General features: G+C 36.5%; 2 protein-coding genes across 5 annotated transcripts in view; one reads left to right on the forward strand and one right to left on the reverse strand.

Moving 5' to 3' along the window:
* Positions 1-1,440: 1,440 nt before the first annotated feature.
* On the forward strand, positions 1,441-13,331 carry SMNDC1 (survival motor neuron domain containing 1). 2 transcript variants are annotated; one of them, XM_008569937.1, is made up of 6 exons: positions 1,441-1,637; positions 2,791-2,910; positions 8,214-8,356; positions 8,979-9,140; positions 10,967-11,120; positions 12,066-13,331. In XM_008569937.1, exons 2-6 carry the CDS (start codon positions 2,791-2,793, stop codon positions 12,201-12,203), a joined length of 717 nt encoding a protein of 238 aa, XP_008568159.1. In that variant the 5' UTR covers positions 1,441-1,637; the 3' UTR covers positions 12,204-13,331. The 2 variants fall into 2 exon arrangements, with proteins under 2 accessions (XP_008568159.1, XP_008568160.1); XM_008569938.1 differs by lacking the exon at positions 1,441-1,637 and adding an exon at positions 6,221-6,410 and having other exon boundaries at positions 2,830-2,910.
* A 5,674-nt stretch (positions 13,332-19,005) lies between these two features.
* The window catches only part of MXI1 (MAX interactor 1, dimerization protein), an 85,980-nt gene continuing 78,446 nt past the window's right edge, over positions 19,006-26,539 (reverse strand). For all 3 annotated transcript variants that reach the window (XM_008569940.1, XM_008569939.1, XM_008569941.1), the window contains exons 5-6: positions 25,868-26,039; positions 19,006-21,372 (exon numbers count right to left, since the gene is read on the reverse strand). In XM_008569940.1, coding sequence (XP_008568162.1) covers positions 21,209-21,372; positions 25,868-26,039 — 336 coding nt within the window. In that variant the 3' untranslated portion in view covers positions 19,006-21,208. The remainder of the gene's footprint in view (positions 21,373-25,867; positions 26,040-26,539) is intronic.

Consider the following 26,539-nt stretch of genomic DNA (forward strand, 5'->3'; position numbering starts at 1 on the left):
AACTTGCAATAACTATTTCCCTATTTTCTAATCTAGGGGGTTCAGACAGAGTTCTCATTTAAGAGATTTTATACAACTGTAAAGTTTACTTTATATTCAAGGAAGATCCTCCCGGCATCAGTTCTTAAAGTACACAATAGAAAAAGAGCACTTGTCAAAAACTACATTTTATTTTAAACAAATCTCTGTTTAAGGAAAAGTACGTCCTTTCTGGTTTGTCTTCCCTCTTAATTCTAGCTGCACACTACTGCCCTCTGCAGCATTTGCAATTCTTGCAAGTTGACTGCCATCTCAAACAAACACACCTGACCTACTTTCCATCTCGACAGGTGATGTGACTCACTATGAGGGCTATGTGCGTGTATGTAGAGAAGACAAGAGAAGGATCCTTCAAAGAAAGCAAGAAAAAACTATAGCAAGATGTTGCCACAGTTCAAAAAAAGCCCATCAGAGAGGAGGTCCTTCTTATGGGTCCAGCAACAGACCCCAACTCCCTCCCTCGAGGGAAAGTTCCTTCTTGGCATCCATATATCCTCTTTGATTCTCACGCCTTTAATGGCTTTTGGGGTTTTTATTTTTTTATTTTTTAATACAATTATGTACATATGGAGAGAAAAAAAGAAAGAAGTAAAAAGGATAATTAATGAAAACATTAGGTTTCCACTTCAAACCTCTAGACAGGTTTGTGTATCCGTCCAGGACTCGTACATATTGTAAGCACACATACAATGCATATTTCTTTTTGAACATAAAGTATTCATACCACTCTGCTTATCACTCAAGACTATAACTTGGGAGACTGTTTCCTATCAGGCGAGACTAACCTAATTAATCAAAACCAAATGGGTTTTAACAAAATAGATTTTAAATAAATCAACCTCTCCAATATGTTGTGCCATAATTTAATGAGCTTTCTGATGCTATAAGACTTTCATATTAAAGCAGCGGTTCTCAAACTTAAGCAGACATCGGTATCACCTGGAGGGCTTGTTAAAGGAGATTGTGAGCCCACCCCAGAGTTCCTGGTTCTGCGGTAGGGCTTCACAGTGTGTATTTCCTGTAAATTCCCAGGTGATGCTGCGGGGTCGGGGGCCACACTTTGAGAGCCAATCACTAGTATAAAGGTTGCCTTAAATCTCGTTCCTCTCTCCTAAGAAAGCACACACAACTATTCCCTAGGAATCTCAGGAAGGAGCCGACAGCAACCGCCCCAAAATGAAATACCCAACTGCTCCGTGCGCCGAGCCGGAACTGAGGTCTAAAAAAAACCGTACATTCCGCGCCGGGCGCAGCCCAACTACGCCACTTCCTGCCTTCTAGACCCCCGCCTAATCCATGTTCACTTGGAGAGTAAAGCGGTCCGCCTAGAGGGCGCGAGAGATCACGTGAGTCGAGCGACATCTCGCGAGGGTTTGTACATCTCGCGAGACGTCTCCCTCCTCTGTCTTTTCCTCCTTCCAGCGCCGGCTTTCCTCCCTCCTTCACAGCGGACCGAGTTCTTGCTTTTCAGACCGAGTCGCCTTGTTGTCGTCGCGTAGATTTTTTTTTTTTTTAACTGCTGCTGCCGCCGCTGCCGCCACCACTGGGCTCATTTGCCCCGACCCCTTCCCGCCGCCCTGCCCCCAGCCCCACACAAGGTAACAAATCCTGCGGAGAGTAAGGCCTCGCCGGCCTCGGCGTCTCCGGAGTTGAAGCGGAGGCCTGAGGCCGAGGATCCAGCCTCGTCGGAGAGGCCTGGGCGCCGGCAGTAGTGTTAGGAGCCACGGCCGCCCCTCCCAGCCAGAGCCGAGCCGGGAGCGGCCTGGGACGGCGGTGTGGCCTCGGTGCCGTGGCGGTCAACAAGGCCAGCAGGGGAACCCGTGGGGAGGGGGCGGGACACCCGCGGCGGGTCTGTGAAGAGCCTGTTTGAGGATGTGGGGCTCCGGCGGTTTCCCTGGAAGCCGATGTTTGAATTTCGAGGTCTGAAATAAGCAAGTTGTGGCGGGCTTTGAGGTGCTGGGTGACGGGGAGGGGAGAAGCCTGGCTTGCTTTAACCCTTTGGAGTCTTTCCAGATTCCAGGCTTTCATTGAATAGGAATTTTAAGAAGAAGGGTTCTTGAAAACCCTGTATGTTTGCTTATAAACTACTAAGAAAATGTTAACTCATTTCTTATTTTCAGAAAAACGAATGAGCTGGATTTGGCAAAAGGCACGTTCCTTTGCATGTCTAAATGGAAAAGTGTGCAGTTTCTTCTACTGAAGAAAATGCATCTCCAACTAATTTACTTGGTGAAAGATTTTTGTTCTCTGGAGAACTTATATATGCACTCTAATTAGTTCAAATAGAGGTGTAGCTAATTAAAAACCGTTTTTTATTTGGCTTTGTAAGCATTCTTTACTGCTTAAAAATAAATATTTTTTCCTGAAGTTTCAACAGACTAGTGCCTTTTAAAAAGATATACAAACCTTGATTATTGGGCCGAACAAAATGCCTTCCCTGTAATAGGAGTTTAAAGAAAGAAACTCCCCTTTCCCTCTTATTTCTTGCTTTTTCTGCCTTTTTTCTTTTTACATGGAATTTATCTGACATGTTTATAATTTTCAGAATCTATTTCCTTGAAGTTAGTGGTTTAGCTTAGGTCCAAACTAAGAGTAAAGGTAATGGTGACAAATTAAGCTGCAATGTTAGTAAGGATGTGAGAGCAAAACTGGTTAATTCAGGCAGACAGGGAAATTATTTTTTATGGTTGGATTTTGGCGGGGGGGGGGGGAGGTTAATTTTCATGGTCTTACCCTTTTTATTTTCCCCAGATGTCAGAGGATCTAGCAAAGCAGCTGGCAAGCTATAAAGCTCAACTCCAGCAAGTTGAAGCTGCATTATCTGGAAATGGAGAAAATGAAGATTTGCTAAAACTGAAGAAAGATTTACAAGTAAGTATAGGCAAACAATTCTAGTTAACATGACTTGAAAAGAGTTATTTCTGTGTTTTACAAATGATTTATTGCATAGAATTCATAGGTATCCAAAACAGTCTTTGGAGGGGTTTCTTCCCCGCCCCCTCCCCCAAGGTGTGTGCACTTGTGTATATGTGCCTAGGCACTGTGGCTTGTAGAAATAGAGTTGTTTCCTTGGTTTGTATACATCAAAGTGAGTGAAATATTGTTCTTTGTTATGTAAATTTTGTGTGTCATATAATATTTAAAAATAAGAGTTGATTTTGGAAGTCTTTGTCAAACTTTCAAGAGCATAGGTACAAATAACCTTACAATGGAAAATGATTTTATTTTCAAGACCTGGCAAAGTAAATATAATTCAAAAGGTAATATAATTCAAAAAGTAAATATAATTCAAAAGATTAAAAGAGAAAAATATAACTTGATTAAGATTACTTTTAATGCCACAAGAGGTTACACCTTGTATTGAAAACACTAGAGATAAAGTTTTCTGAATAAATGTTACATTTGTTTGAACTTAAAGCTAGGTCATACAGTGTAGTTGTTGACACTTGTTGAAGTTGAATTGATGTGATGAAAAGGAGATCTTAATTTAACATGGGAGAGTTCAGTATGTATGAAACCTTTCTTTTTAAACCTACATTGGGGTTTCAAGACAAACATATAGCCATGATAGTAAATATCTGTTGTTTCTTAGGACACTGGGTTGATTAAGAAAAGGCTGTATATAATTTGTAAATATATATGATCTTTTAGTCTTAAGAACGTCCTTAAAATTCTGAACGTGATTTTTAAAAAGTTTTAAGAGTGTTTTGATTAGATGATCTTTCTTTACTGATTGAGTACAAAACTCGAATTTGTACCTTATCAAAATAAAACCTTTCTGTCCCCTTATCCTGTTGCCCATTAAAACTGTTAATATTTTAGTGATATTAGAACTGCAAACAAATGAAACTTACCTGAAATGGGGGTTCAGATTTGGGATTCTCTTAAGAGCTTATCTGGGCATAATTAAAATGAATTGAATATTTTCAAATTCTAGATTTAGGATAAAGTTGCAATACATTATTTTCAAAAACAGAAAATATCAGGGATAATTTCAATATGAACAGGATCCCTCTTCAGTATTTGGAAGGTAGGTCTATGGATTTCAGGGTGACAGTAAATAAGAAAAAGATGTTTTGGGAGCAATTATTCCCACTCCCAGGCCCTTCAATAAAAATAAGCCACTGGTTTGCTACCTGTCTGTTCATGTGATTTGCTTGCATCTTGTGAGTATACATTGAAGATGGGGTGACAGAGACAAACTGGCCTCTTGTATATTCTGTAAAACACCAACTTTCTGCTTATTACAAAGAGATGCCCCACCTACCCATACCAGCTTAAAAGCAGTCCTTTTTTTCTTTGAGGAAAAGAAAACATTGTGTACCAGTGTTGTGTATATTGCTTCCTGGACAGTGGGAGGAGGGGTATCTATGGAATTGGTGGAGAGGAAGTTGAGAGTGGAGTTTGAAACAGTATTATTATCAGGTCCTTTTAATATTTCTGGAATAAATTGTCATTAGCATCTGGGCAGAACTTCCTTACTATGACATGATCTGTAGTGGAAAGTATTATAAGAAATCATTGTGGGGCCGGCCCGGTGGCGCACTGGATAGTGCGCCGCTTGGGGAGCGCGGCGGCGCTCCCGTCCGAGGGTTCGGATCCCACATACAGACCGGCTCCCGCTCACTGGCTGAGCGAGGCGCGGGAGCAACACCGAGGCTTGCGATCCCGTTGCCGGTCCCCGGTCCGGTACGGGGGCAACACTGAGGGTTGTGATCCGTTGCCGGACACGGAAAAAAGACAAAAGACAAAAAAAAAAAAAAAGAAATCATTGGGGGGCCGGCCCGGTGGCGCCTTGGATAGTGCGCCGCTTGGGGAGCGCGGCGGCGCTCCCGTCCGAGGGTTCGGATCCCACATACAGACCGGCTCCCGCTCACTGGCTGAGCGAGGCGCGGGAGCAACACCGAGGCTTGCGATCCCGTTGCCGGTCCCCGGTCCGGTACGGGGGCAACACTGAGGGTTGTGATCCGTTGCCGGACACGGAAAAAAGACAAAAGACAAAAAAAAAAAAAAAGAAATCATTGTGGTAGACATTGTAGTAAGCACCTAATAGGTGTATCTAGGGTTTAGTTAATAATGACCTGAGAGTCATTTATCTATAAAATACCCTCTTTTCTTTTGCCGTTTAGAGCAGCACTTTCTGATAGAACTTTCTATGATGATGGAAATGTTCTATATCTGCTGTTCAATACCATAGCCAGTAGCCACATATGGCTATTGAATAATTATTTGAAATACAGCTAGGGTGCCTGAGGAGCTGAATTTTTAATTTTATTTAATTAAATAGGCATATGTGACTACCATATTGGATGGCACAGATTTAGAATCTTAGGTTCTAATACCTCAGATAAAAATTATACAGAATGCTTTTCCTGGCCAGTCTTGGTCACAGTTTCTTTCCCTCTTCTATCATGAGAAAAAAAGTTTCATTTTGGTTACTAGATATAAGTCTGTTTTGAACTGAAAACTACTCAAAGGTGGAAAACATCTTTTCAAATTAGATAAAATTCCAAGTATTTGGATAAATGCTTCCACCTAGTAATTGTGGTTTCCATTGAGACTACAGTTATAGCTTCTATTTTGCTATGGTTTTTTTTCCCCCCTCTTTTTTTCTTCTCTGCTTTCTGGGATGCATCTTGTGCCATTGGTATTTAATTCTGCCTGTTGTATTTGGTGAGACGTTTGTTCAGACTGTTGAATTTGTGGCTGCTTCATTTTCATATTTTTGGACCATCATATGGTTTCTAATTTCTTGTGTTTCTCTTAAGGAATTATATCCTTATCCTGGTTATTGATTTTTTGCTCTTTGATATATGACAAAATACTCTTTCTGTGTTTTTTCAATGACTTCCATTTTGCTAGTAAGGCTTCCATGTTAATCTCTTTTATGTACTGTCCATCATATAAAATAAAGTTAGTTACTCACTAGCAACTGGTCAACTCAGTTGGCTAGAGTGTGGTGCTAATAGAATAAAGTTAGTGGGCAAGCAGCAAATTAATCTATTGAAGTTCTAACTGCCTTTCTTTTAAAAGTGGGTATAGTAAAAAACCAGGCTAGCTAGCTGACTAGCTCCCCAGGCAGTCTATGAATCACAAAAATAGTCAATTTATTAGGCTGTTTTGCTGAATAAGCTGGTTCTAAAGGAGGCAGGGGTCAAGTCACTTGTCTCATATATTACAGTGGCTCTCTGCATCCCCGAAACGCCTTCCTTCAGTAAGCAGAGTGCTTGAGTGCACCCCCTTTGACCTGCTGATATGTAGATCACAACACCTGATGCTTCCTGGAATTGCCGATTACTGTAACTGCTGCCCATCTGTCAGTGAAGGAGCAGTTTCAGAACTCAGACTTGGGGGAGGAAAAGTAATTAATGGTATGTACCTTTAAGAACCCCCTCATACATAAAATAGTGTTTCTAATACTTTGGTTCATATGCACATGTGAAGAAAAAAAATTTGGACGGTTCTTCATAGTTTGTTGGGAGGGGTATGTAAAACCATGGCAAAGTTAAAGGACACTAGGGGTAAATGCTCAGAATTTTTTAAAAGGGGGGCATTTCAGCTCGGGGCTTTTTAGGACCCTTTTTTGAAAATGTATCTCCTTATGAAAATTAGTGGTGAAAATGTTCTGTCCTAAAAGAAAAAGTTCTAAATCTGAGACCTGCAAATGCAGAATTCATGTTTGTGCTTTTAATACTTAAATGATCCCTAGGAGGATATGGCAGTATTTAATGATAGGAATTGTATAGGCTCTTGAGTTGGACATAAGTTGGATTACATTCCTAGCCCTAAAAGTGGTTAACTAAAAACAAGGCTGGATAATTTACTCTCCTTTTTTGTATACCTTATGATCTGTTTACTTGGAAATTCTTTGCTTTATTTGCAAAGGACTAATTTAAAAATGACTTGGTAACTGATAAAACTTGGAGGTGTTACTCCTGAATTTTTAACTGAAATCTGAGTCTTCTGGTTTTCTTTATTCACAAAACTGACCTTTCTCCAAGGGCTTAATATTCCTTTTTGGTTTTTTTTTTTTTTTTTGGAGGCCCAAATATTAGTTTTTCAGAAATAGCCAGGAAGATTTAGAATCATCAAGAGAGAGGTAATATTTAACTTTCTTGGCTACTGAACCAGACTACTATTATGAAACTTCAGTGGGAGCCAGAAGAAGCGTAGTACATAGATTAACTTTGCTAATTTTTCTCCCCAGACACACAATATGTTGTTTTAAATGCAGCAATGGAGGAACAAGTATGCAGGATCTTAAAATATATCGGATAAGATGATGCATAGTATGGATCTTTATTGGAGTAATAATATAGCAGATAGATAGTATAATCTATCAATTTGTACTATTTCTCAAGTTTTTTTTAACCATCCCTACCAAACACCTTTGAATGAAGCCAGTGAATGTAAGCATGAATTAGAAAAAATATTGCCACACAGAGCGGCATTGCCTGCCTGTGTTACTTTTATCTTTTTCCTTTTAAATGAAGCTGTACTAATGTACTTAACATTAAAGTATGGAATATTTTGAATTTAACCTGGTAATTTGCTTACCCAGATGGGGTGAGTTTTATAATAAATGAATAGGAAGATTGCTGCTTTCTTTTATGTGCACTACAGTATTTTTAGTAGAAGTATGTGTAAGTAGGAACATTTTTATTACTAATAAGGTTGTTTTGAGTGTTTTGGGGATTTGTGGGGTGGGGGTGGCTAGGCAGTTATTACTGTCAAGTAATAACCAATAAAACAGTACAGTTGCATGAAATATACATAACAATGATAAGAGTAAAAGGGATCTTGAATTTAATTCAGTCTCATACTTTATTTCTCATTTTTAGAGAGAGCTATTCAGCTAAAAAAGTACTTAGAAATAATGCATGCTATAAGCTCAAGTCTATTTCCATTAGTATTTGTGGTTAATTAAGTTGAAAGACAACTATATGGTCTTAAATCGCAGCTCCTCCACTAACTAGTATAAAACATTATATCTCAGTTTCTACATGGGGGAAAATAACAGTACTCTCTTAAAAGGGTTAAGAACTGCAAATAAACGTATGTAGAATACTTAATAAGTGCTATACAGTGTGAGAGCTGTTGTCATCAAAAATTGAAAGTAGTTGACAATGTGAATTACAAAAATAATGTTATGGTTTTTGTTTTTCATTTTTTAGGAAGTTATAGAACTAACCAAAGACCTTCTGTCAACTCAACCTTCTGAAACGCTTGCAAGTTCAGATAGTTTTGCTTCTACTCAGCCCACTCATTCATGGAAAGTAGGAGACAAGTGTATGGCAATCTGGAGTGAAGATGGACAGTAAGTGTAGAAAAAAACCTCTAACTATAACATGAAATAATAAAATACAATGGTAAGATGTTTTTATTCAGTTTGAACTACCTTATTTTAATCTTTCCATGTAGGCAATATGGTTGATAGAGCCAATTTGATCCTTGGGTGGTTGTCATTAATAATACAGTTTAGTTTTAGCTTTAGATTAAGTTTGGGAGAGAAGAATGGCTTGGATCCTAGAGGTAAGAAAATTGAAAGCAGAGGAAAATGAATGGGTATTTTCTAAAATAATCTAAATTCTTTTCCCCTCAAATTGAAAATTGAGTAAATGGTTGATTATTTCAGATATCTATGAAGCACCTATAGTGAAATCATTTCTATAAAAAATATCTTTTTTTAAAGAGATTAACTGAAGTACATTGAGTGGATATATATGTAAGAGACTTTCCTGGCAATATTTTGGGACTTCCTTTTTTGATAAGAGATGGCTAATTCCAACCACTCTTTTGTATTTTCTTTGCCCAAAGGGTCATTTGATTATAGAAGTTTCATTTTAGACACATGTAATAATTAAATCAGTGCAGTATAAATCTTGTAGGCTGAGTACTAAACCTCTACTCACCTGCTTACAGCCATGATATCTTTACAGGTGTTATGAAGCGGAGATTGAGGAGATAGATGAAGAAAATGGCACCGCTGCAATCACCTTTGCTGGTTATGGCAATGCTGAAGTGACTCCACTGTTGAACCTCAAGCCTGTAGAAGAAGGAAGGAAGGCAAAGGAGGACAGTGGCAACAAACCCATGTCAAAGTAAGTGACTTTGACTTTAGCATTTTAGGTACCCCATTTGGGGTAGTCCGTAGAGAGAATCTATGCAGGGTATATTGGGGGTGAGAAAGTTAGAATACTGTTTACCATTGATTTGAAGATTAGTGATATAGGGTAAACACTGCTTCTCACTTAGACATTCAATAAATATTAACAGGATACTCTGTACTAAGAACATCGTGGTGGGGCTGTACCATGGTAAAGAAGACCAACTCAGGTCTTGTCTCGAATGAGTTTATGTCTAGAGAAGAAAAGACATAATTAAAGAAATGTTTTAATGATAAAGTGTAGAAGTTATGAAGGGGACGTAACAGGTGCTTTAAAGGAACAAAGAAGTACTGAAACTGTCTACTTTAGTAACCAAAGTAGCTTTCTTTGAGAAATTGATATTCAAACTGAGATTTGAAAATAATAGGAGTCAGATAAAAAACTAGAAAGCAGTATGACATATTGATTATATATTTCTGGGCTTGAATCCTGTCTGTTATTAGCAAGCATTATGACCTTGGGCAAGGTGTTTAACATCTGTTTCCTCATCTATAAAATGGGGACAACAGTTATGTACATTATTGAGTTGTGAGGATTAAAATGATAGCATTAATAAAGCTTTAACAGTTCTTGACATGTAATAAGAGCTCAGTAGGTGTTTACTTTTAAAAAAGTGGTGGGGGTGCACAGAGGTAAAAAAGAAATTTCTGTGGTAAATACTTGGGGCTAGAGGGTAGGTAGTTTGACAAGAGGTTAGAGAGGTAGGCCAGATCATAAAGAACTTGTAAACTACTGATAACATTTTAAGTAGAGAGAATATGATATCCAGATTTGAGCTTTAGAATGATTGTGGCAGTAGGGGGAAGGCAGAGATCTATGTACGAGATGGTGGCTTGAACCCAGGGAGTAGCAGCAGGGATGAAGTGCACAGTTTTGAAAGGTATTTAAGACAAAATTCTATAGGTTAACTTTTGCATATTTGCCACAGTGTGCTGTCTTTTAGATTTGTCAAGTGTATTCAAAACTTAAGTTGCTCCATAAATGTATTCAAATTTAGAAAAATGATATCATTTGTTAAAGTAACATACAAGCCTCCCAGTAGGAAAATTAGATTGTAAAACTTTGTATAGTCTTTATTTTTAGTCTTTGACTTCTGTGTAAAAAGCCATACTTTCATGGTGGTGATTGTATGATACAGGGGAGTCTGGATTTAATTGACTGCCTTAAAGATCTCTTTCTTCATCTGTGTTTTGGAGAGAAGTCAGTGTTAACTGAGCAGAAATTGTTGAGAGTTTCAGGCTCTGATCCTATTTAGAATTCTATTCAGAATTTTTTGAAAACCTCCAGGTGTTTTTGTCTGTTTTGTTTAGAAATTGTCAGGTATGATTTCCCTTTGTGCTGCTACATTCTTTCAATCTAGGTGAAATAGTTTTGTCTGCATTGAATCTTTATACACTTTTCCAAATGTTGCATGTTACACTTGTTCATAATGTCTGTTAGGAAATTGATAAAGGTTAAGACAGCCATAAGTGTTGAAACTCAACTTATTCCTAAAACACAACTGGCAAGAGCTATGTAAAAGTCAAATAAATAGTCATAGTTGAAATATTTGATTTATATTTATTTCTTAGTAGTGCTGGGTGATTGGCATTTGATTTTAAAAAGTTAGTGTTTTTACTCATGGATAGTGTTTTTACTCATGGAAAGAAGAGTGTTTAAATTTATTGGATTTCTTTTTTTTCCTCTCTTATGGCTAATGTCTACAAGGAAGTCATCTTTTAAATCTTAGGAGTTGATATTTAGCTGTTTTTTCTGTACAGAAAAGAAATGATTGCCCAGCAGCGTGAATATAAAAAGAAGAAAGCTTTGAAAAAAGCACAGAGAATAAAAGAACTTGAGCAGGAAAGAGAGGACCAGAAGGTGAAATGGCAACAATTCAACAACAGAGCCTATTCTAAAAACAAAAAAGGCCAGGTTGGTAAATCTTTTCATCACATTTTGTAAATTTAAAAAGTGCAGTGGTCATTAAAATAACTTTAAAATGAATAAGGAGGTATGTAGATTTTTAAAAGTACACGATTAACCAGATCTTGAATTTGGATTCCTTGTCAATCCTCAATTTGACTTACTGAAAAAATATCTCTATTAGCCATTGTCTCTGCAATTAAAGCATTATGAATGAGAGAGTTTGTATCAGGTGTGGGCTCTTTTTCTTCTATAAACTTCAGAAATATTTGCTACCTTATATAACACTTAGAGACAGTGTGCTGAACTCTACCTACTTTGTTAAGATGCCTTTATGCTAATCATCACTGGTGGATTTTATTTAAAAGAACATTCAGGTTCCCTTGATAAACTTTCCTAAGTGTGTGTTGGGTAGAAAATAACGATAACATTCATATAGGAAGCTCAGAATAAGGATACCCTGGCTTTCACCCATATCTTACTTTCATTGTTATCAAGATAGCCCCCTCCACTGGTGGGCATGGCTTCTGGAAAGTAGTGTGTCCTTTTCATGAAGATGTTTATTTTGTGACTAACAAAGACCAAGGGACTTCACAATTCAGACATTATAACAGTTACAGTAAACTTCAGCACAGCCAGGGTTCTAGTCATGCTAACATGGAAGCTCATAGCTGAAATTAGGATTTGAGACTGCAAACTAAAATTTTAAGACATCCGAAAGCAAGTGTTATGGGTGCTAACAATGTGTAGTGGTATTTTCCACAACTTAAGAGTAAATAGCTTCCGATATTGGTACCATTTCAGTACCCATTTTTGACACTAAACAACAAAACCAATGGAAAAAAGTGTGCTTTTCTCTTAAAATATTGAAACCAGAATATATTTTAACCTTACTAAGATTTGGATTTTTTAATTTTTGCAAAACTAATCAGGAATGGTTTTTTTTCCCCCTAGGTAAAGAGGAGTATTTTTGCTTCACCTGAGAGTGTAACTGGCAAAGTTGGAGTAGGAACTTGTGGAATTGCTGATAAACCTATGACACAATATCAAGATACTGCTAAATACAATGTCAGGCATTTGATGCCTCAATAATCAGAAAAACTGTTGGATCTCATCTCTGCAGGGCTTTACATTTACCTTTTTATCCTTATATTTTTCTAAAGGTAAATTATTTGTTAGAAGAGTGAGGAAGATACCGTTGTCGTCATTGTTTGACTTCAGTAGAATGAAACTTGAAGAAATTGCATTTGATAACTGCTATTCATTTAACTTTTTTCATTACTACTACCACAGTTCCCTCAAAGTTTGTTGAATAAAGCAACTTTTCTAAATAGACGCTGCTTAAATACAGCACTTAGATGACTTATTGATCTTCCTGATATGAGGCCCCTACTTAAACGGCGGTATATACTTTTTGTAAGTCATAACTTGGAATTTTCAAATTCTTTGAACTTGACACACATTCTAGCAATTCATTGGAACATCAAAGCAAAACACCAACCTGCTAAAGAGATCTTTTCATTTTTTTTAACTTATCTTCAACTTTAAAACCTAGCTATTATCCACTTACGCCTAAATATAGGTTAATTTGTAAATGGCAGAATTTGTTTTGAGGTTTTTCCTTCAGTTACTTGTTTCCTAAGACTATTAGGCCATCTCTAAAATTGATCCAGCTCTTATTTTTGTTCATTAAGTTTTAGTTTTAAACATGGTAAGAAACCATGTTTAGTGTGAGCTACCTTTTCTAAGGTGTTTTGTTTTATATGTTTGCTTCTATCCTGATTTTTCACTACGGTAGTGGTACCATTTTTTGGATGTGTAATGTTTATATGGGAAAAAAAAAAGCTGATGTATAGCCCTGTGTACAGTGTAGATACTATTTTTGTAAAAAACAAAAACAAAAAAAACCTCAAGGCTAAATTAATGAACAAGAGTACTGAATGTTTCGCCATTTAAAATTTCCTGTATTTCTTGTGCATTAATCTGACCATAATTTCCCTGTGTATTATGTTCATTTAGCTGAGTTTGTACTTTTTGTTAACTAGATCAAGTTGTAAGCATTTGTTGGTGCAAATGAACATCACAGTTATCCTGAATTGAGTTTAAGCCAAGTACATAGAAAAGGCTCTTCCCATTAACGGAAGTTGATTTTTAGGATGTGTGTTCATTTCAGTTTTGTATGTTTAACTTTTATTAAATAAAGTGTTTTTAAAATCTCCAGGGTGTGTTAACAAAAGGGTGAAGTCTTTAGCTGCCAGCATTGGTATAGTGATTAAGCCTTGCACACAGCATTGCCATGGAAGAGAATATTGAGTATGTGATAAAGATTTCATTAAATCCTTAAGTTTCCTTCCATGAGACATAAATCGGATCCTAAAGGACAAACCATTCTTATTTTAAGGGCTTGTGCTGTGTATTTGTGTATTTGGGTGCTTGTAAATTTTTGGTGGAAGGGGAAAATAAGTTTTATTTCATGAATTTTAATTTTTTGGTAAATTGAAACTTTTAGGAGGACAGTGATGAGAGGTAGAATTCTTTACTTCCTTTCCACCTCCACCCCCCTCCCAACCCAGGAGATTACTGTTTATCTTTCTCTAATCTCTGGCCACAGGATAGAACATGTAGGACAGAAAGAGAGGCACAAATTATAACAGAAAGGGGCTACTTAAAGCCTAAAAACTTCTAAATAAAATATACTAATAATCATTTTGTTAGTGTTGTACCAAACACCTTAAGAGCATACAAATAATCAAGAGTAGTTTGAAGGATTGCAAGAGCATCTTCTGAATGAAAAAGCACTGGAAAGAAATTTAGTATAATTATGTGACAACAGAAAATGATTTTTGTTGAGATAACCTTGGCGTGTTTGTTAGAATAGTAGTTCACCTGGTGTTTGTGTAGATAGGACTATTGCAAGAGACTTGTACTCTCTCTGACACCCTTAACAGCCTTCCTTACTGCATGTTAATTTTCCTGGAGAGCTTCGGAGTAAGAGAAAAGGAATAAAAGTGGTCATATCATAAAAGACATTTGTTTTGAAAATAGACATATGGCATGAGATCAGGAGCCCTTGTTTCAAAGACCTAGATGTGGCCCTTTGGAAAATCCTAGTGTCAGGATGATGTTGGTGTCTCTGGACTAAACTTAAAAAGGACTCCTGGAGAGAGATAGTACTTGTCACAATACAATGTGATGCTGAATTTGAGAAGATGCTTAATGAAAAGGATGATATCAACAGTATTTTACAAATGAAGGTCGTTAAGCTCTCTTTATTCTGGAACCAACATATGAACCTTGGCCTTATGAAGCTTTGTTATAAAATTTAGAGTTTTCCCCCTCTGTCAGGAAAGGAGACTTGAAGTTCTGAAACTGAAATGTTAATATTGATTTATGGCTTCTTAGTAGGAGTGGTTATACGAGGGTACTTCAAACAGTTCATGGAAAGATTCATATTATCTTTTAATTCTATTTTTCCATGAACTGTTTGAAGTACCCTTGTGTGTATCTTTTTAAATACATTTGACTTTGTTATTGACCATTTCAAGGAAAGAACAGTCCTAACACACCGAAATTTAGCAACCAAGTTTTTTAATTGTCAAAGTAATCAGGTAACAAATGATGTTTTAATGAACATTTAGAGAGGCTGTACAGCATATTAGAAGAGCAGGGACTCTACAATTAGACTGCTTTGTTCGAATCCTGCCTCCCCATTTAGTACCTATGTGTGTAGTTCCTCTGCCTCATTTTTCTCAGGTGTAAGAAGTCCAATACCCGGTTTCATGAGGTTTTAAGCATTGAATCAATCTGCATAAAGGCTTAGTAGAGCATATGGGAACCATTACTATGCAGAGTAGCAATGGTGAATATCTGATCTTTTTTACTTTAACTTGAACAGCAGCAGTAGACATAATGGATAATAACAATCATTGCTTATGATGTGAGGCCACCAATTATAACTATTAAACTTATCAAATTACCAAAGTTACAATATACATTAAGTAAATCCTAGTAAAGGTTTAAGTTGATCTTTTATACTAGGGCATGTTTCATAATGGCAAGGGGGTGAAGGTCATGATAAAAAATCACCCCAATGCTCCTTTAAAATTAAGGAGGAATTCCTGGGTCTGGGTCCTACTTATCCAGTCTATGGTATGTCTGACAATCAGCACAGGTGATTCTGATGTGCACCCCTGCCTGAACTGTGTTTTTTAGGTTAAATGTAAAAGCAGTTTGGTTTTTGAAATGAAGTAATACTACCTTTAGTGGCAGTTTTATTAGCCTAACAAAGACCAGGCATCAAACCAAAACAAAATGCATTAGCTAATTATTATAACAACTTATTTTTTTAAATGTTTGTTTTTGTCACAGTGGAAGGGTGTGTGTGCGTATCTGTGTTTCTGGTGTGATGTGGCTTTAATGCTGTGTGTCTGCCTTGAAAATAGCAAGCAAGGGAAACCATCAGGTACGAGGAAAAACATAGTTTCATGATGTGTGTCTAAATTCTAAGTTTATAATTACAGGTACACCTTTTATAAGGTGAAAAATACCAGTTGTAAATTCAACCAAAAAATATGTATCTTTAAAGCTTTGACTTGGCTTTTTGCCTTAACTTGGATATTAATTGAAATATAAAAGAAGGAAGAAAGTCTTAAAGCCAACAAGGTTTTGTATTTGTTAAAATCTTTAGAGGGTTCAATAAATATCTGCTGAATTGTACAAGTATTAAGTATTTGTGTTATACTATGAAGCAATCAATTAGTATAAAATGATAATTTACAAGTTCAACAGTAAATGTAAACATTCTTTATATCTAGGATTTTTGAGTTGCAAGTTAAACTGAATTTTTACTGCAGTGGAGAGGATGAGCATAGCAGGCAAAAAAAACAGGTAATACAGTAGATTGAGCAAAATAACCCAAATAATTAAATTCCTTTATCCTATCATTTTCTAAAAAGCATATATATGTGTATAGATATGTTCTTCAGAAACAGCTAAGATGTTCAGAAACCAATATCATAGATGGGACATTCTAAGAGTTTGTTTTGGCCTAGCCAAAAAGTAAGTAGTAAAAGAAAATATAAGATGGTGTTAGATTTCCATGAGGTTTTTCAGTTGCCTTTTCTGCCTTTCAGCTTATGTTTATAAAGGTTGTTCTTTTGTGGCCTTGGGTAAAGCAGATCTGAGAATAACACTGGGTGTATGGTAGTTGACAGCTGTACTAGCTAAAAATACCAAGTTTTTTATACTTAATTCATCTTTCAGTTCCCAGGCAATAAACACTGGCAATTTGCTTCCACTACACACTTTACCAGTTCATTTTTATAAGAAACCAGTATAGACTTAAGTCACTGGAATTATTTAAATTATAATTTGTTTCCCCAGTTAATCTTTTTTAAGAGCACAGCTAAAGGAGAAATGGATATACACATTAGGAGAAAAGGTTGGCTTTTTGTTTGAAGATCTACTTTCTCAACTTGGTTATTATTTTGCTGGCTCATGATTTCCCTTTCCTAGTGAAACTGATATGCTTTTGTTTTTTCCCCTTTCAAGCCCTGTACTTACTTAGCAAGATGCACTGAATTTCTGACCAGAGAAACAAAGAATTCAGGCTTGGAGGAAACACTTGACTCCATATCCTGGGAAAACTAGAGTTGAAGCCTGAGATCTGCAGTTAGGCTAGTCTTTAATAGATGGTAATTGTCCAGTTCATTGCTCAGAAGTAGCAGGAAGGAGTAAGTATTCCTTTGGTTCTTTTGCCTGGAGTTTTTCCCTCCAAAAGCACTGTCAAGTTTAGTTGATCTAGCTTTCAGAGTAAGTATGATGAAGCTACTAATTTAGAAACAACTGACCTCCTGAATTTATATTATTTTAATATACATTTTAGAGATACCTTATGGCTTCTGTTACATTTTTACAGTGCTATTCTGTGTCCTGGTGTGAACATCTAAAATAACTACTCCAATAATTGCCCTACTAATAAAGACTTACTAAGCATTCCCCATGGTAAAGAGCTAAGAGCTTGAGGAAATGGAAAAAAATCCAAAATTACAGGGTTAGTTGGCAGTATTTTAAAAGAGCTTCATTTTAAGCCATTTCCTCTGATAGTTTGTGACTCTAAAAAGATAAAACAGAACCAAAAAGTGACATTTTCAGCCAGTACATATATTTTGAACTACACTACCTGTTTAAAAGAATCAGACATATTCCACAAGAAAACCAGCTTCCTATTAGATCTGGTACTTGGACCAGAACAATAGCTGCCAGTTTGCTTTTCTTGGCATAGTCAGAACTAAATACTAACTAGGGCACTTAATTATCATGCAGTGGTTACTATCAGTGTATAGTATGCTCAACCTCAGGTTAGTCCTTTTTTTAAAAAAAAAGACCAGATAGTCACTAAAACTGATGATACATTAATCTTATAAAGCCTTTATTTGAAGAATTCTATAGGACATCAAAATTGACTTCTTACATTATCTGCCATGGAATTTTGTTAAAATGAACCAATATTTAGAAATAGTTTTTTTCTGTAAGACCTGGAGTCAAAATAACTAAAATTTAAGATTAAGGATGAAGAAATTAAAAGCTTGCATTTATCATAGAAAGTATATCTCTTAATTTCTGTTTGGTGCTACATTATCCTTCATTTTGAGGGGCGAGGGATAATAACTTAATATATCATCTTAAATCCTTACAGCCTTTCCAGATAGAGGTAGTATTTATAATAACTTTTCTGGAGGAAACAGGCTCCACGAAATTAACTTGCCTAGGATCTAGCAAATGTTGGAACTGGGATTAAAATGTAATTAAAACCCTTGCTTTTCCCACATCATGCCATTTTTGTCAGGTACATTGGGAATCTTGACTTTGGTTTGGGAATAGGACTTCTGAGGTGGAAGAATAATATAAGATGGGGAAAGAGCAGTTGCTTCTTCAAGAAAATAAGCTGACAAAATTCTTCCCCAAGAGGTTAAATAATTTCCTCATGAGAAACCAACTAGGAAGCAGTGTGGCCTTACATTAGGAGCTTTGCCTCAACAGTCCTCATTTTTAAAATCCCTTCCTAATGCTAAAATACAGTCATTGTAATGTGGACTAGAAAAGACATTTCTGTAGTAATTCTTATACCTATTCCAACCAGAAATGAATCAAAATGACTTCATCAGGATCCTTTGGTAATACGCATTGGAATGGGATTTTACCTGTACCTGTTAATATCACTCTCAGGTAAACAGGGGGCCCTAAATAAGGTTAGTGGGGACTAAAAGGGAATTTCCAGACTTGTTCTCAATTTGAATAATATGAAGAGTCTTCAAAAACTTAATGGAAAGATTCGCATTATCTTTTAATTCCAGTTTTCCACCTTTTTGAAGTACCCTCATAGTGTAGCCAAAGGGATTCATAAAAAGTTACAGAACAGATAATGGGAAGGACAAATGGTTTTGTGTCCTGACTGGAAGCAGTTAAGATTATTGGATACATTAAACCATGTGCAGTTAGGTTATGTGGAGAGTTGTCAGTCAGATAGTTGCCTGTTTATACTGTAGGACAGGAGTAGCAATTATAATTCAAACTGCCATTAATTTGGACTATTGATGTAGTATCAACATAGACATTGAGGAGATAGTTGCCTCTCAAGGTATGGATACTCATCCATATTTTTGCCTTCATAGAGAAGGGTCGTACAAAAATAACTCGGGTATTCTTCATTCACAGTTTTTATTTCTTGCAATTAACTTGTCTTCAAAGTCCATTCGTCTTTTAAAAAATTAATTCTCCTTACAGTACAATCCACACCCCCACCCCACCCCCACCCCGCCCAAGGAAAGCAAACTGGGGAAGGAATAGTTTAGGTGGCAATTGAAATATGTTCTGTAGGTTCATAACAAAAACCTTCCCAACCCATCATCCTGTATGCATACAACAAAATGGCAGCACCTCATGTTCACCTGAATGAAGTCCGAAACTTCAGCCTTAGGCCAAAAGATGCAAGTGAATGCCATGAGAAAAACAAAATGCAAGCTTCATCACTGGTTTCCATTTACTTTCCACGGTATTTAGCACAGTCTTTAAACTCACTTGGGAAAGTCAAAAATAAGCAAATATATAAAGCAACATCTTGACCTGGCCAGTAGTAATAAATGAAACCAGAAATAATTTGGGCCAAAGAAATGAATTTGTTGTATGTTTTTCATTAAGTCTCCAGCACCTGAAGTGTAGCAAGTTCTAATACTGGGCTTCTAAAGGTATGTAGTTTTTCACACATATCTACTTCAAAGAATTTCTTCCACCGAAACACAGCACAAGGAAAAAATATTTTTGGAGGCACCAGAAGAGTACATGAACAGGTAAGTATATGCCGAAGCCTTATATGTGACCAAGATGGTACACTTCATATACAGAAGTAGTGAATGCTGTTAAAAGTGCTACTCACGAAAAGGACAGTCTGACATTAACACACAACTCAACTGCACTGCTAAATATGGTTGTCTTTATTTTCTTTTTCCTTGCCCAGCCCTATCTAAACATAAAATAAAACTACAGGACTGAAATTAACAACCCATTAAAATCAGCAATAAGTTATGAAAATCATAAAGCTTTTTTTTTTTTTTTTAAAGTACTTAAGGGTAGTTAAATTATTTAAAGTATACAAAGTCCAAACAGCCAGGAGTAAGGGCTCCAAGAAGGCTTCCCAGGGTAAGGGAGAGGGCCAGAGGGGAACCTTGGAGTTTGAAGACAAAGGGAACACATGACATCAAAGTGCAGGCTAGAAATTTCACTTAAAAGAAAATAACATTTCTGAAGATATTTATAAGAGTAATAGCACCTGCACAGTGGGATTATGAGGAAGGAGAGAGACTGCTCGTGGGAAAATGGAAGCAAATCTTTACATTAAAATGAGACAAGTGCTGAACTTAACTATGTTAACTATGATAGTGTGTCTACTATAGATATCAGATGGTTAAAAACTGGTAATGATTCTAAAAGGAAACAAAAACAGCATTGACCTTTTTCTACCTAGCCCAGACCTCATTCACTTTGTGCACTATAAAGAGTGAGGTGTGAGGTGTTTATCATTATCAAATGCTGCATCAAAATAGATGATTTTTTTTCCCATGTGTTTTTCCACTATAAAAGACATCTATTTTTTTTTTTTATGGACAAGCTTTAAAAAGATGTCATTTTGGTTTTCAACACATATAAACAGTTATCAAAATCTGAAATAAAAATGCTGCCGTGGCTCAGACCTTGGCCTGCTAATCTGCGTGCACAACTCTTCTGACCCATGCAGATACAGAGGCACGTGGAGCTTTCTCCTTCTGGTCCCCCAATCCACATTCATACACCTTGTGTAGAGGCTGTCGTGCATTGACTGCCCCCATGCGGCCCTAGGGGCTGCGGGCTGGTGAGTTGGCAGTTAGGTGCCCTAGTGCTAGCTAACAATGCAGGATAAGGTTAGCTTGCTTAGCATGGAATCCAACAGAAAGCTGAGCTGCATAATGATCCCTTTCAAAAGGCTTCATGGGAGTCTCCTTTTGCAGAGAATGAAATAAGCTTTTTTTTTTTTTTAAAGTATTGACCATCCACAGGCTTCAGGATAAACTATCCTAGGCTGAGTTTTAATAGCTCTTTAGCTATCCAAGATTAACGCCTGATGATCTTGTCTTTTCATTACTATAGGTTTGATTTTGTTTTTACCATAAAACTCAGGAAGGGTTCATTAACCCCATCCCTAAATGTTTCAACTCAATGTATATGAGCAAACTAGAAAAGAAAAAGAGCATGGAATCTCCAATGTCCTCTTTTAAATCAACGCAATCAAACCAAAATTTCACACAAGTTTTCTGCTGCCATTAGAAATTATGATTTTTTTCCAATATGAATATTATGAATATTTGTTCTGCTGGGGAGGCTGTGCCCCACTTTTTGCTAAGTATTTGCTTAAGTATGGGTCCCTCCCTGACCCTTCTGTTCAAGTATAGTTTTGTTTTGTTTAGTTTTAAAGGAGACTGCATCATGAACCCAATTTAAGAGACTGTTTGAATTGAATTGGCCCAGTGAATATTTTGCCCTGCACTGTTATGTCATGCTGGGTTCTAGGAAGTGAAAGAAAGTTTGACACTGGCACTGGAGTAACCCTCATCACTCCCAATACTCTGCAGGCTGCTGTGGTCATCAATGTCACTGATGCTGGTGGTACTTATATTGTCCACTTCTCCATGGGAGAACTCTGTGCTTTCAACATCCACTTCAATCTCCTCTGCCAAAGGAAAAAAAGGAAGAACATTAATCTAGTATATGTGTACCTTCAAAAACTAACAGGGCATGGGGAAAACTGTAAACAAAATGCTACACAACAAGCTTCTTATCTGTGATCTTTGGAGAACAGAGGAACTGAAGGTGAAGAGAGAGAGGAATATTTTTTGCAAAGGGAAATGTCTGGTATACAGTGGTGGTCTTAATTTAAGCCCCAAGTTTACTAAACCCTTTGACGCCAGTCCGTCTGGACCTCCCACTAAAAGCACTCAGCCTATTTGGGAATTAGTGCTTAATATTAAAAGTTCCCAACCCCAAGTAGTTTAACAACATCTGTTTTGCATTAAACCAAAAACTAATTCTCAGTGCTGTTTATTAATCAGGGTTAGCTTAGTGGGAAAATAATGCAATAAAGTTAATATAGGTGAACTAAAAAATTTATCCAGGTTGGTGGTACCATTCTATAGACAGTTCTACAGACTTCTAGGATTTATCATAAAGATATTTGACTATTCACTAACTAAAATAAGCCAGTCCGTATAAAATAGACTTTGAAGGAATTGTCTTTAATTTTCCTGTATCAAATATAGCTTGAAATAAGAGCCTAAAGCTTAATTAAAGTCTCTGGATTTTAGTGAGATCTATAGTAAAGATTACAGTAAAGGCATTTTGGTGGTGGAATTTAGCTTCAAAAACCAAACATTAAAAAAAACCCTAAACAAAATCAAGGTCCAGTGTTCAATCCCTGTATTGGTCAGCCATCAACAACAACAAAAAATCCTAAGTACACGTATGGCTCAGCTATCAATAGATAGCTTAATCATTAAATATTACATACACAATCACCAATAATATATAAAAAGCAATACATACCTTAAAAACAAAAGTAGTTAAAAATTGTTTCCCCCCATAAGAGCTAGAATGAAATTCAGGATTTTTCAGTTTTCTTAAAACATGCAAACTCAAAGCCTGATGTTTCATATTTGGCACTGACTTAAAGTGTTCACATTGATCACACTTGCTTTAGGAAAAGTGGATTCTTTCTGAGGCCAAAAAGTTAGGGTGAAGTTACTTCAGAGTATACTTTTCAAAAGGACTTGTTGCTTTAAAAGTTTTATAAATTTGTTTTCAAAATGCCGGCAGCTGTCCAAACTGTACAAATAATCTAATGAATTCATAAGTATTTGATTCACTTCCATAATGCTTCAGAAGCCATTCAATGTTTCCCACCATCACTGAACACTAATTCAACCTACAATTGGGAAATATCAAGGCACCCTCTCCAACAAAGCATGCTGAACTCAATCAAAACAAAGTAAAATTAGACTGCTCTAGCAAAGTGGACCAGAAATGTTACTAAAAGCCCCTGTAACACTGGGAAAAGGGGGTTGTCAGCTAAAGATAACAATGGTACTTGGTAAGGTACACTGAGAGCACTTAAAAAAATGAGAACTATAATGATCAAGATACACCCTCTCTGAAATTTGGAGGTAGGGGGATGGGTACAAGGAGGAGATAATACAAATGGCAGCTAAAGCCTGAAGACCTGACAAGTTCACACAGCAAGCAGTTGAAGAAAGACTAGGACCAAGTTCTGCCTCCTAATTCAGGGTTATTTCTGCTACACCTGACTGTCACTCATAAATGTAGCATGTCCTTGAGGTTGTTGCTACTGCCTCTAGCAGACTTTTCTTTGAAACTGAGTGCCACATAAAAAAAACCTTTTACACACAAAAAAAACCCCAAAAAACAAAAAACAAGGACTCCCAAGGTTGTGCTAAAAAGGGATCAAAAACCAATTTGAAAGGCTCCTACTCCCCAAATACAGGACAATTTGAGCATTAAAGATCATTTAAAAGAATGACTGCAATGGATTAGAACACAGTCAACACATAAAAACATGAGTTCAGAAGATAAACAGCAAAACAAAAACTTGTCACCTCTGGAAGTTGCTATGGCGCCAACTAGAAAAACTGATAAAGCAGAAAACCAAAACAAGCATTTATCTCACCTTCCCTGTATGAACTCTATTTCAGTATAACCAAAAAGTTGAGGAGGAAATGTTCTTTATAAAAGAAAAATAGGTAATAAACGCAAGAGGAATGACAATCAAAAAATCACTATTTTATAACACCTTATGAAATAATGATCAGGGCAATAACTGATTGCTAAAACTATTAAGTGAAAAGTTGATATATTTATATAAATGTATCAAGATGACATCACCTGAACCTACTGATTAATATCATTAAATGTGGGACAACTAGACACAATTTTGATGCAATAGCAAGTACAAAGCACGACCTATTAGGTATTTTTGCATCCACCAACCAGTTTACAGGAAATATGAGAGACAAGAACATGTTAAATGATATCATGAAGATTCAATCAGCCAAATTTAGAATGCAGGAAATTCTGTAAGAAAAATAACCCTATTTCTTGATGTTTAAAAATATGTATTTATGTATGTTTTTATATACATGCAAGCACACACACACATACTTGTATATTCATTCATGTTTTCTCTGACAAGTCTTTTTGAGAATGTCAGGTAGAAATCAAAAACTGATTTCTATTAAAATGGCACAGGAAAAAAAGTGGGGGAGGAAAAATTATTACAGATTAAAAGTATCGTAAAAGGCACAAACAATTGCAATGTATCCTGATTCAAGCATACCAATGGTAAATGCCATTTTTGAGACAACTGGAGAAAATGTATTACACACTGGGTATTAGATGACATTAAATAAGATTATCTGATTTTACTAGTTTTGTGGGGTATTATAATAGTATTATAACTATGCTTTTTAAATCCCGATAAATTTATATATAAGATACATAACTGAAGTATTTAGGGGTGAAATGATGTTATCTGGGATTTGATTTAAAACATTCCAGGAAAAAAACTGAGGGTAAAGGTGGTAGAGAATAGATGAAATAAGAATAACAGAATGTTGACCTCTGGATAGTGGGTACATGGGAGTTATTCATTATTCTTTCTACTTTTGTGTATGTTTGAAAATTTCCATTATAAAAAGTCAAAACAAGAAAACACAAAATCAGAGTCAAGTAAAAACAAACAAAAAACTGAATGTAACTTGTCTGACGTTTTAGAATCCTCAAGATCTCACTAGCTCTATTATCCCAAATATAAGGCTTAAAATCACTAGTGTTAGGGCCGGCCCATGGCTCACTTGGGAGAGTGTGGTGCTGATAACACGAAGGCCATGAGTTCAGATCCCTATATAGGGATGGCCAGTTAGCTCACTTGGGGGAGCGTGGTGCTGACAACACCAAGTCAAGGGTTAAGATCCTGCTACCTGCCCAGCCCATGGCTCACTCGGGAGAGTGTGGTGCTGATAAGACCAAGGCCACTGGTTCGGATCCCGTATAGGGATAGCTGGTTAGCTCACTGGGTGAGAGTGGTGGTGCTGACAACACCAAGTCAAAGGGTTAAAATCTCCTTATCGGTCATCTTTTAAAAAAAAAAAATCCCGTTACCAGTCATCTTTTAAAAAAAAAAAAAAATCACCAGTGTTCACCTCTGGGATCTTTTATTGTGGTGTGACACCTGAGGTGGTGGCAGCTATGGACGAACAGATCTGTAAAGTTCAAACTATTTATTTTTGGTTGATTTCCGCTCTCTAATTCTGCCAAAGATAAATGTTCTAGGACAGATGGAAGGAGAAATAAATGGTGTGGTACTCTAAAATATACACATAAAAACACCAAGGTCAAGGGTTCAGATCCCTAAATTGGCCAGCCGCCAAAAATAAATATATAAACCATACACGCACACATACATACATACAAAGATCAACGTCGCCAGTAATAAAACATATCATCACATATCTTCTTGACACAATGAAATGAGAACATCACTTCTGTGATATTTCTTGCCCCAAATGTATACTCTCAATCTAATCATTTAAAAATATCAGACAAATCCAAATTGAGGGACGCTGTATAAAATAATTGGCCAGTATTCTTCAAAAGTATTATGACCATAAAGAAAGCCTAAGCAACTATTTAATGCAATGTGGGATCCTGCATAGGACCCTGGACCAGAGAAAGGACATTAGTGGAAAAACTGGTTAAAATTTAAATAAGGTCTGTAGATTACTTAATAGTACGTTATTAGTGTTAATTTCCTGGTTTCAGTAATTGCATTATGATTATATAAAATGTTAACATTAGGGGAAGCTAGGTGAAGGGTATATGACAACTGTACAATTTTCTAGAGAAAACTTAAAAGTTTTCTGTACATCTACAATTATTTCAAAATAGAAAGTTAAAAATATATACATATATATTCAAGAAAAAAACAAAATAATTCTATAGTTCACACAGGCACTGCTAGGCAATGTGATTGCATAAAACCTAGAATTTTACAGTGTTGGCTAAAAGGAAGGAAATAAAGTGCCTCCCAACCTACTCTCCCCCTAAATCCAGATACAGAGATGCTTAGTATTTCATTAAAGAAGAGGCACACTGCCTACCTCGCTCTGAATCAGAACGATCTGAAGAAATAGTTGATCCAATGCTGTCCATTCGTATTCGTTCCATCTCCTGAGGACCCTGCAGCTGTTCCAGTCGCCGCTTTAGGAATCTCTGTTCTCGTTCCAAGTTCTCAAGCTGGTGCTGGCTCTTCCTTTCAGCTTCTTCAAGTTTCTAAAATGATAAAACAATATCCAGTGCAAATAATAAAACTGATTTCTACCTAAGATTTTTTCTTTAACAGAGAAAACATGAATTAATATATACATGTGAATATAAAAAATATATATATATAAGTATTTTTTAAACATCAAAAAGAATTTTCTTTACTTTTGTGTGTGTGTAATGAATGCCACATTACTTGAACAAAATGGAATTCCAAAAGTCTGTAAAGTAATCTCTGCAAAAGAGAAACTTCCTCTACAGCGTGGTATTTAATGGAAAAATACTGAAGGACACAGCCAAATGAAGTCATCTCCACCAGAGGGCACAACTGCCTTTTTTCTAGGCATCAGGATGGTAATTGTTATTTTCCTAGCATTCCCAGTTCTTCAAATGGCCATAATGTCAAAACAATTGTTTTAATCAGGTTATGTTGCTCCCATCAGATGAGCTGGTAAGTTTTTAGAAAGATTTCTCTTGAGGTCAATTATTAAGGAAGGCACGGTGAGCTA

The sequence above is a fragment of the Galeopterus variegatus genome, unplaced genomic scaffold (genome assembly GCF_000696425.1).
Source record: "Galeopterus variegatus unplaced genomic scaffold, G_variegatus-3.0.2 Scaffold546, whole genome shotgun sequence".
NCBI lineage: Eukaryota > Metazoa > Chordata > Mammalia > Dermoptera > Cynocephalidae > Galeopterus > Galeopterus variegatus.